The 11829-nt window shown below is 39.7% G+C and overlaps 1 protein-coding gene across 1 annotated transcript; it reads left to right on the forward strand.

Annotated features, from left to right (window-relative positions):
- Nucleotides 1-184: 184 nt before the first annotated feature.
- Nucleotides 185-10087, forward strand: LOC137791969 (hexokinase HKDC1-like). Its single transcript, XM_068587247.1, has 21 exons — nt 185-247; nt 1615-1777; nt 1915-2072; nt 2273-2395; nt 2485-2580; nt 2784-2883; nt 3600-3783; nt 3887-4042; nt 4123-4356; nt 5088-5229; nt 5351-5507; nt 5641-5789; nt 6009-6128; nt 6231-6326; nt 7099-7198; nt 7469-7535; nt 7736-7852; nt 8758-8913; nt 9034-9121; nt 9656-9801; nt 9952-10087. The coding sequence occupies exons 1-21, from the start codon at nt 185-187 to the stop codon at nt 10085-10087; spliced, it is 2751 nt and encodes a 916-aa protein (XP_068443348.1).
- The last annotated feature ends 1742 nt before the right edge of the window (nt 10088-11829 follow it).

An 11829-nucleotide genomic window follows, 5' to 3' on the forward strand; every position in this document is an offset into this window, starting at 1 on the left:
GGCTTGTTGTTAATCATTAAGTTGGTGGTGGTTCTTTGCACAGTGGTACAAAACAAGACTATCAGGAGGGAAGAAACAGACTTTTTGTATTTTAGTAGTTGCGCACACGAAATGTATTTTTTTCTTTTATTCTATTAACAACCCAACTGGAAGAGTTTTCATAGTGGTTATTTTGGAAATCAAGATGTTTGTGGTTCATCTTATTGCCTCTTTCTTCTCTAAACTCCAGGAGGATCCCACAAAGATGGTAAGAGCTTCACCACGACATAAACTAAACTTTTGTTCCAGCAGCAGTAATTATCATCTTTAAATAGATTACTTCTACAGACAAGTTATTATGAGATTGACAATGATTGCTGTCAGATGTTCAAACTGAAATGCACTTTAAACATAACCAAACCTTTTTTTAATATACAGAATTTGCTAAACTGTCATGCATTAAAAAGTGTGTTTATGGGCTTGATTCATCTGACATAATTATTAAAAAACATTGCGCATGGAAATTACGGTAAGTTTACCCAGAAGATTTAATAGACTTCAAATTGTGTTATGAGGAAACGCATATTGCACTTATGTAGTCCTGCACCATTCAGTCTCGGACATTTATAAAATAAAAATACAAATCACGACATTGAGATCTTATTCAAAAGAAAAGTTGCCGCTGTAATAAGCTGACTGTGGCTCAGTGGTTAGCACGTCTGTCCTTTAATCAGAGAATCGGTGGTTCGACCCCCGAGGTCCGCTCGTCCCTGTCACTGTGTCCTTGAGCAAGACACTTAACCCCTAATTGCTCCCCGTTGCTGTGCCAACAGTGTATAGAGCAACAATGTTAGTTGCTTTGGATAAAAAGCATCAGCTAAATGACATGTAAAATGTTATGATCATAGTGTTATCATTCATTATTGTGTCACCACTCATCTCTCCTAAGCAATGATTAACGTCTTTCCCTGGCAGTGTTGCTATACTCCTCTCTAAGTGCAGATGGGATCAACACACACTCTCTCAGGGACAAAGTATTGACACACTCATGGAACACTGCACACCTTCACACTCACACAAAAACTGTGACTTTACCCCTTAACATGTCACAACAGTTATGGATTGGCTGAGTATGCATGTGGGACTGAGAGCAAAGGCTTTTTGATTCATTCTCTCTTTGTGTGTGTGTGCGTGTGTGTGTGTGTGTGTGTGTGTGTGTGTGTGTGTCATTTCTTTAGAAGATTGGCAGATTTTATTTCTTTGATGTTATCTTTTTTTAAAACACATTTTATTCCTCCACCACGTGTGGCAAAGAAAGTCCATAGTTTCCTTTGTCTCCTCCAAATTCAAATGACACTCTATGGATTAAGTCACTGTTCACCACAAAACTACCTTTAAGCTTTTGATACGAGCGTTCATTTTGAGTTGAGCACATGCTGCAAACAAAACTTGTGACATTATAAATTTAAAAGAAACCAGTGTATTTGCTGATGATTGATGACGCTCCCCAAATTAATCCAAAATGTGAAGGTTTAATAAATAAGATTGAGTGTGACATTGCTTCTCTTTGTTTATTACTTTGTTGGCGAGATAGAAAATAGACAACAGCTTTGCTTCTGTTTGCTTCGTTTTTAGGTGGACAGGTTTCTGTACGCCATGCATCTCCACGACAACCAGTTAAGTGACATCTCGGCACGTTTCCAGGCTGAAATGAAGAAGGGGCTTTCGGTGGAAAGCAACGCCACAGCAGCGGTGAAGATGCTGCCGACACACGTCCGCTCCACTCCTGATGGATCGGGTAAATTACATCAATGGTTTTCATACTTTTTCAAGCTATTTTTTTTAAGGTCAATGCATTCTGAAGAAACATATAACACATACACACAGTGCTATACAGATTATATACATTTTGGCATCTCTCCTCCACTGTTGCAGAGAAAGGACAATTCCTGGTGTTGGATCTGGGAGGATCCAGGTTTAAGGTGCTCCAAGTTAAAGTGAGAGAGGGCATGGGCATGAAGAGGGGAGGAGTGGAGATGGTGGAGAAGAGCTATCCCGTACCCAAGGAGCTACACATCGGGAGAGGAACAGAGGTACGGGGAGCATGGACAGGAAAATGCAGAAATCAAGGGAGAACTCTACAGGGAACAGAAAAGACAAAGGAGCTACATAGATGTGAAGAGTTTTGGACAAGGATGGGAGCAGCAATAGAGAGGAAACGCATCTTCAACCTTCTTCTTCTTCTTGACTGTCTTCTTGTCTTCTCTCCCTCTCGGTCTGACTCTCTCTTTAGCTACTTGACCATGTGACAGAGTCTCTCAAGGACTTTCTGCATGAAAAGAACATCAGTTTGGAGAAGAAACATCCTCTCGCCTTCACCTTCTCTTTCCCTTGTGAACAATCCACCTTAAATCAGGTAATGACACTTGACATCCATTTGGTTTTCATAACCTTCACATGCAGTTTATGTGACTTTTCACTGTAAGTGTATTAACTTCTCTGTAGGGGTTGTTGTTAAACTGGAGTAAGGACTTTCGGGCTCGAGGCCTTCTGGGTAAAGATGTGGTCCAGGCCCTCAGAGGGGCTATCGACAGAAATGGGGTAGGACGCCTGTATTATATCTGTACATGACCCATCTATTTTTCATTCATCAGGTACTGGACATGACTTTTGATGAGAAGCTCATTCTTCTGAATATGTTACCCACTTTTATCACTGAGACATGACTGCACTTCTTCTGAAGCACTTCATTACATATAAACTGTACTGTGGTAGATGATACCTTATGACCCCTCACACTGCAGGGTATGGATGTAGAGGTGTTAGCCATGGTTAATGACACCGTAGCGACCATGATGAGCTGCGGTTTTGATGACCAGTACTGTGAAATTGGACTGATTGTTGGTGAGTACATTCATCTTTAGAGTAGAGTTCATCAGATTCATACAAAAGACAGTAATTAAATGTAAACCGCCTCCTGAATCTGACTTTTTCACAAACAATTACCACCAAGTCTGTTGCACGTCAATAACTATATTTCTTGTAATGGTTACAGACTCTATCTCTAACTCCAAACACTCATATTTTATGTGTAATTAAATGTCCAAAAAGCCTCTTTGTTTTGAAATGTGTGTTTGTTTGTTTGTGAGAGATAAACAGCCATTGTAATGTTTCATATATATCTTTGTGTCAGTTGTGTATTCCACAATTATGCTCTTTGAGTATGTACTCTACACAGTAAGGGACAAAAACGAACACTAAACAAAACAATGCAGTTGAAGTAAACACCAGTTTTTAAACTTACAATATAACTATAACTGAGATATTCCTAAAGACCATGAGCATTAGAATGCATATTTAGGTTGCAGTTAACATATTTGGGCATCCTATGATGAAATAATAAACAAGTTTCAAAGCCTTGTCTCACAAGTAGTTAAATTGCTGCTCCTTCTAGTCGTGTATCACTGCAATAATGCATGTGAGAGGGACTTTGTGTGAATGATTTTGTGTTGTATATTATTGTTGGATCAGGACTAAAAACGTGTTGTGTGTGTAATGTAACCAAAGCAGGTTTGCTTAAATAGTATGAACATAGATGTCCTGTTTGTTTGTGTGTTTAGGTACGGGCACCAATGCGTGCTACATGGAGGAGCTGCGCCACGTCGACCTGGTGGAGGGAGACGAGGGCAGAATGTGTGTGAACACTGAGTGGGGAGGCTTCGGAGACGACGGGGCGCTAGAGGATTACATCACTGAGTTTGACAGGGATGTGGACTCGGCCTCCAACAACCCTGGAAAACAAATGTGAGAAAAGCAGCTTTGCCTTCTCTCATGACGTGACATATAGCACAGCTTGATCAACACCATATTAACCTTAAAGCCCTCTGTTCCTTTTGTCCACATGTAGCCTAGAGAAGATGGTCAGTGGGCTGTATCTGGGTGAGTTAGTGAGGCTGGTCGTATTAAAGATGGCTAAACTCAGACTGCTGTTTAATGGACATTTGACCGATGCTCTGAGGACCAAAGGGACAATAACCACTGAACATGTAGCAGCCATGGAGGAGTAAGTTATCTTTCTGTATGTCTGCCTGTATCCCTTTCTGTGTTTAGCCAAAAGATTACATTCACGTCTGTCTAATTCAGGTACAAAAATGGTCTGAAGAACACCAGAAACATTCTCATGGATCTTGATTTGACCCCAACATCTGATGACTGTGTTGCGGTTCAACATGTCAGCACCATAGTGTCCTTCAGGTCCTCCAATCTGGTGGCTGCAGGACTGGCTGCCATCTTGACTCGAATTAAGCAAAACAGAAATTTGAGCACATTAAGGATCACCGTCGGTGTGGATGGAACCGTGTACAAGATGCATCCACGGTAGGTTATTTTTGAAAATATTCACCAAAATTGTCTGTGTGCACATCATGGAGATACAGTACCTACATTATACTCCTCACTTCTAATCACACATAGCAGATTACTTGAAATATAATCAATCACATTGTTATGACCTGTAAAAATACATTAGTAGGTATCTAAATTAAAATATAACAAGAAAATTGTCTTTAGAAGAGGGGAGATCTCTGCAAAGTGTGTCTGCAACGACCACTGTTTTATCGTGTGACTGAAAGAACACAACCCACAATTGACTAACCCTTAATTGACTAAGCCTCAGTCTCGACACTAATGTAGGGCATCGTAAAACACACTCAAACTCAAAAACAAACAATGTGTGCAAGCAATAGGCTCAAAGTCCTCTTATAATCTTGCCAAAAAACAAATGAAACGCACCAATCTGTCAGCTCGAGGAGAAGTCCTGGAGTATTTGGCCATAACTGGCATCCAAAATATTATTTAGTTTGCTGCAGCAAATTCAGTTTGGTTTTCTTGAAGAAATCACACTTTCTTGATTCTTTTTGTTCTGAGTTTGTACTGTTGAATGTACTTATTATAAGTCGCTTTGGATAAAAGCGGCAGCCGTGAACAGACACAGAGGTGCACACTCGCTCACCCATCCACTCACTCATTGTGAATTTACAATACCAGTGATGTCATTGCAGCTGCTACAGATGATCAAGAGCGATTAAACATTAGAGCATCCATTTCAGGTATCCTCAACGTCTCCATAAAGTAGTGTGGCGGCTGCTCCCTGAGTGCCATGTCAGGTTTGTCCTTTCAGACAGCGGCAGCAGCAAAGGAGCTGCTTTGGTTTCAGCAGTCGCCCAACGACAGGCATCCCGAAGGCTACAGGTTCGGATGTTGTGTTTGTTTTCTCTAGTGTATGTATTGTATGTCATTGCAAGTGTACACATTTAATCCGAATGAATGCTATCATATCTGGTCTATAAAGTATCTCTTCCATGTATCGCAGGTGGATACGACGCTGTCACCCTTCAGACTGAGCCAAGAGCAGCTTCAGATGGTGAAGACCAGGATGAGGATGGGGCTTGAAGCAGGGCTGAAGAGCAAAGGCCCCTCTGCTATCAAGATGCTCCCTTCTTTTGTTTACCGTACACCTGATGGCACAGGTCGGAACACAAAATTAAACACACAATGAACAATTATATATTTTTTTTAAGTTTTTGACTTGAATTGCCCATGAGAAAGTGTATCTGAATGTAAAACCAGATCACCAGTAAGCTAATTCTTTGTGTTTTTCAGAACATGGAAAGTACCTGGCCTTTGATCTGGGAGCAACAAACTTCAGAGCGTCGCTGGTTAATTTTGAACAAGGTCTGCAACAGAACTCCCGACTTCACCACAAGATCTACCCCATACCACTGGAGATAATGCAGGGAAGTGGAGAGGAGGTATGGTCTTTTGTTGTTGTGTTAGTATTAAATGATCCAGACACAAGGACTGGCAGTCAAAGGCAGATAGATACCATGAAACTGGGGCTTGACTATTGTAACACTGGGGATGAGAAAAAGATTGAATTACTGTGCAAAGAAACCCATTTCACCGAATTTGACACACCTGACTTTTTTTTTTTGTTGATTAAAAAACATTCTTTCTCTGTCCGCCTGTAGTTGTTTGATCTTATAGCGCAGTGTGTAAGTGACTTCCTGGACTACATGGGGATGAAGAATGCTCGTCTTCCTGCATGCTTCGTCTTCTCTTTCCCCTGCGAGCAGACAGCTATTGACACGGTCAGTGTGGACATAAGAGAGTAATTTAATTGCGTTTCAATCATCAATCAATCAATCATCAATTCATTTTGTAATCTTCTTCAACCTTTGTATGTTGCTTAGGGCACATTGGTGAGCTGGACCAAAGGCTTCAAAGCCACAGACTGTGAAGGACATGATGTGGTCAGCATGCTAAGGGAAGCCATCAAGAAACGTTACGTAAGTAGAAAAACAACCATCCAACCATCTATTAGCTGCAACTTATCCTTCATATTAGATTAAATGTTCTAAGTAGACTACAGTTACCAGAACAATACAAACATGCAGGTTCCTTCATGTGGCTCAAAGTTGGACTGCAGATACTATACATGTTAAATAAAATCCTAATAAAACCTCTGTGCCCATCTGTGTGTCCTAGGCCAGGCTATAGTACATTTAATGGATGCTGAGTCATGTACTTAAAGCAAGTTCCTGTATACTGCATGCGTGTGTTTGTGTATACACCTGCAGGTTTGCACACAGTAAATTTGTCCAAGTACATTTGACTTAAATTAAAAAAAAGAATTTACTCTGAAAAATATAACATGTAGTCCCAGTCTAAACAAAGTAAAATCTACTCTTGCCTCCGATAATATTTGTTTAACTCTATTTAGTGTTTATATTTAACTCAACATGATGATACTAGTATTTACTAGTATTGGATCAAATCCTATATAGAATTGGATTCAACTCCCTTCAGCTCTCTTCGTCCGATAAACCATCAGTTCCAGGCCAGCGAGAGGTTTCATGACGGCGGAAACAGAACTTAAGGAGCCGTATTGGGCGCGGCCACGTTGTTTTACTCCCAATAGATTTTATTCTGAATATTTGATCCTACTCTACTGGCTATGGCTTGTAATTATGCTCCACAATGATGAAATATTACTCCTTTAGAGGAAAATAATAGTAACTCCGTAAAAATGACTCCCGCGTTTTTCCTGTGTACCTGTAGGAGTTTGACGTGGACATCGCAGCTGTAGTCAATGACACAATGGCGACCATGATGAGCTGTGTCTATGAAGACCCTCTGTGTGAAATTGGATTGATTGCTGGTATGTAGCCTTTAGAGTGCTTATAAAGCTATGGTATTTTGACTAGTTGTCAGTCACTTAGTGTGCGTTTTCAGTCTTCGGTGTTTGTATTCCAGTTAAGATTGTAATGGTTGTGGTCAGTCTTGTAGGTATAATGGTTAAGATAGAAAGACACTGTCATCAAAATACATGTTAGTCTGTGTTGTTAAGCACAGTGGATATTTTTCAAACATTTTCTGAATATTGTAATTGTAATGTTTTGTATATTTCAGATGTGACTTTGTTTTACAGGAACTGGCACTAATGTTTGTTACATGGAGGAGCTGAAGAACATTGAGAAGAACGGAAAAAATACAGGAAAAATGAAAAGAGGAGAGGGGGGGCCTGAAGAAGAGGATAAGGTCAAAGAAGTCTTATAAATGCTCAGAGTGTTTAGTTTGTAAGAGAGCTGTAGAGATGTTAAATTATTCTTTGGATGATAACCTACATAATTAACCTCTTCATTTGTTTTTGCTCTCAGAAGGATGATGGGAGAGAAAGAGAGAGAAGGGAGGTACCAAAGATGTGTATAAACACAGAGTGGGGGGGTTTGGGAGACGATGGCTCTCTTGATGACATCATCACACCTTACGACATTGAGGTTGACCAAAACTCACTGCACCCTGAAAAACAAAGGTAAGCGTTGTGGCCATTTGTCCCGTGAATAAAAAGAAAATAAACGAAAATCGAAAATAAACGAAAATCAAAAATAAACGAAAATCAAAAGCCAGTGATGCACCGTAGGTATGTAACTTACGCAGCTAAAAAGAATGAAGGGTCCACGCGTGATTCGGTTTTTACTGATGTTTCATTGTAACTTAAAACAATCAAACAAACAAAAGAATAAAATAACCCCCCATGCTGCCTCCCCGTCCTGACCTGTCGACGTTCCTGGTAAAAAAAATCACGGGCCTCCCAGGTGCATCTGGTCCTGTACCGCCTACTCCTTTAAATAAACCAGGTGCCACAGCATTACCCAATCAACAAATCTACAGACAAAGTAAACTACTATCACAAAAAAAAATCCCAATACATCAACTAAATCTAACCTAAAAAACAAACAACTATAATGAAACAATATTACTTGAGAATAAAATAAACTTATAATATGAGTAAATAGCTTCTACAGTTTGTACTGTGTGGACCCTGTTGACATGCTTGGTCATCAAACGTATATGTATTGAATTTTATTAATTATTGATTGATCAGCATGTGTGTGTGTGTGTGTGTGTGTGTGTGTGTGTGTGTGTGTGTGTGTGTGTGTGTGTGTGTGTGTGTGTGTGTGTGTCATCGGATTTCAGGACAGTAACTTATGTATGTCTTTGCAAATATACAAAGATATTCTCATACCAAATTTACATTTTTTCTTAAAGTTTCTGGTGGTTGTGTGCCCATGTGTTTAGGCCATATATTACTTATGAATACTCTATGTGTCTCATGCTTCAATGATTGTATGTATTTCCAATCAAACCGCTTGGAAACGATGAGATAGGCACATGGTTGATGTGGATCTAACGATTTGTGTCTTTGTGATTATGCAGGTTTGAAAAGCTGACGAGTGGGATGTATTTAGGAGAAGTTGTTCGTCGGGTATTAATGGATTTAACCAGAGGAGGTTTGCTCTTTAGGGGACACGTCACTGATGCTTTAAAAACACCTGGAATATTCCAAATGAAATACCTGTCACAAATAGAGAGGTAGGAGAAACTGTGCCTGTATTCATATACATACTTGTATACTTTTTTTCAGGTGTTTGTGACAGTAAATTTAGGTTGTATTTTTACTGTAATGTTTGTAACGGTGCTGTCTCCCCCTAGTGACCGCCTGGCTCCACTGCAGGTCAGATCTGCTCTCCAACAGCTGGGGCTTGACAGCACCTATGATGACAGCATTATTGTCAAAGAGGTAGAAGACGAAAAACTAATGCGCAACACTATGGCACAGTTGTTGATGAACAGCTGTTCAGTGTAGTTTTGACTTTTCTTTTTCAGTTAACTGCAATAAAAAAGGACATGATTTTTGTTACATTGTAACTGATGACTGTGCAGCACAAACGTAGATATTTGAAGCAAAGATCTTTGATATGTTTACATTAATAATACTATTTCACTTCTCTAGTAGCCACCCACAGTCAGACTACCTCTTAAAAGACTTAAATCTGAATAATATTATCTTAAACTAACTTAGGAAACAAGTAAGAACAATACATATCATTTCATCTTTTGCAACTCTTTGGCCGAATTACATTATGTCTCAAATGACAGAGAGGAGTTAAGAATTTCATTTTTTAAAATCAATAAATCTTGTTTTCTGCTGCAACATCATTTTAAAATTGAGTAAAATTCATTTTTAATGGTTCAGAAGCAATGTGATATTGTGTGTTGGAGTGTTGGAGTGGCGATAATGGTGTTCATTGTTATGGTGTTCATTGTTATACAGGTATGTGGGGCAGTGTCACGTCGGGCAGCTCAGCTGTGTGGGGCAGGAATGGCGGCTGTGGTCGATAAGATCAGAGAGAACCGGGGACTGGAGCATCTGAACATCACAGTAGGGGTGGACGGGACCCTCTACAAACTACATCCACAGTGAGTTTTTTGTATTTGTAATAGTTGTGGTGCGATACTGGAACAAAACAACAATCTAATTATACAAAAAAGTATTCTTTTATTTTGCTTCTAAAAAATTCTTTATTATAAATAAGTATTTTTTTCTTCTTCTTCTATTGCTGTTTCTAGTTTCTCTGACATCCTCCAAGAGACTGCCAGAGTTTTGGCTCCTCAGTGTAACATGACCTTCCTGACATCAGAAGAAGGCAGTGGGAGGGGTGCCGCCCTTATTACAGCTGTGGCCAGACAGAAGCTGGAGATGTAACTGAAAAGAAACTTTCCTCAACAGCTTCTGTTCACTTACCTGCAAGGAGCCTTAGTTGAGGAGCATAAAACATGCAGAGGTTTTTACTGCATGAGCCCTCACAGGCTTTCCACATATGAGAACAGCCATTCGTGCTGCCATATGGGGAAAAAAATGGAAGCCACTGCTGCCAGCGATTCAAATGTGGTTCTTCATATTTGGATTACAATGAATGGATTTTTACAAAATCACAACAAAGTTTGTCAACCAGAAAACTTTGTTCCTCAAACAGCCGTCGTTTTTATTGTGAGCTTTGTAATAGCAACGGACCGCATCTAAACTTTAAACCAAATATGTGACTACACATTTGTGTAGTCACATATTTGTCGTTATTTGTTGTATAAGAGAACACTCAGATAAAAAAGCCACACCCTGCTAACTACTCAAGGTTAGCACTATCTGAGATTAATAAAGGAATATAAACTGCTGTCATAATGTTTACCATGGTAACAATATTAGACCAATAATAAACTTCAGTTGTCAAAATGTGATCTGTACAAGTGGTGTGATTCTCTGAAGTGCTCAACAGTCTCTTCCTCGATGAGACACACACACACACACACGTCTGATATCTGATCTACTCTGAAGGATTTATATCCATTTTTAAACTGCAGTAATTGGGTTAATACATTTTTCAGTTCTTCGAACCAGATGATTTATTCACATTGAATTTAATTTTTAAAATGTGGTGTATGTTGTACAAAGAATGTGCGTGTGTGTGTGTGTGTGTGTGTGTAAAGCGTGTGTGCATGCGTGCATGTGCGTGCGTGTCTCTCTGCGTTAGTCAGCACTATTCCAGTATTGATGAAGGGCGGAAGGAGGATTGGAATGCCGCTGACCACATTACCCAAAAGCATCAAAACAACCAGCGCTCTGTTCAGTCATTCTGGACCGACTCTCTGTCCTTGTGATCGCCTGTCTGTCTCTCCGTCTTACTGTGCATCGGTGCCATTTTGGCTATACTGTCTGCCTGCTTTATCTGTCTAACTGGATCTTTGCCCATCGTGTCTTTATTTGATCTGTCGCATGGTATATGTTGAAATAGCAGGACAGACAGAAACATGGAGAAATGTTTTAGAAAAGTGATGTAGCATTTCAACTGAAGATGTGTTTTCAGTATCGCTGACAAACTTTCAGTCTGAGGACTTAGAATGTTTTTGTGAATGTAATGGTTAGAACCACTAGTCACTTAGTTTTGTATTGTGTTGCGTTATAATCTCCAATTACTGATTTGAAAAAAAACAACCTGCATACTGGATACAATGCAATACAATAATCAGTGCAACGATTAATGTATTTATGATAATCCATTCATGAGAGATTAGATGATGTGTTAAAGATGAAGGCCGAAGAAAGCAGCAAGTGTGTAAGGAATACAGACGATAATGCAAAGCGAAATTAATGCATCGCGAAAAAAAACAATGAAGAAGGAAAGGAAAGAAATTAAAAGTGATTATGGAAAGGAGGAAGGAAGTGTATTAAACAAGGGTGCGTGCTTACAGGAGTGAAACAGTAGCTAATCTGTCAGGGATTAACATGTTACAACCAGTTAAGGGCTACTACACACACACACACACACACACACACACACACACACACACACACACACACACACACACACACACACACATACACACACACACAGCAAGGTAATCCCTTACTGTCCTAGTAATGACCTAGTCACTTCACAGTTAAACCACACA

This window comes from Clinocottus analis, unplaced genomic scaffold (genome assembly GCF_023055335.1).
Source record: "Clinocottus analis isolate CAN_PGR_092001 unplaced genomic scaffold, fCliAna1.0.p SCAF_1, whole genome shotgun sequence".
Lineage (NCBI taxonomy): Eukaryota > Metazoa > Chordata > Actinopteri > Perciformes > Cottidae > Clinocottus > Clinocottus analis.

Bases quoted from the DNA above. Each gene is read 5' to 3' on its own strand.
- LOC137791969 (XM_068587247.1), top strand. From the start codon at position 185: ATGTTTGTGGTTCATCTTATTGCCTCTTTCTTCTCTAAACTCCAGGAG. The intron at 2,581-2,783 runs GTAGGACGCCTG...CTCACACTGCAG, and splicing joins GGGCTATCGACAGAAATGGG to GGTATGGATGTAGAGGTGTT. The intron at 4,043-4,122 runs GTAAGTTATCTT...TGTCTAATTCAG, and splicing joins CATGTAGCAGCCATGGAGGA to GTACAAAAATGGTCTGAAGA.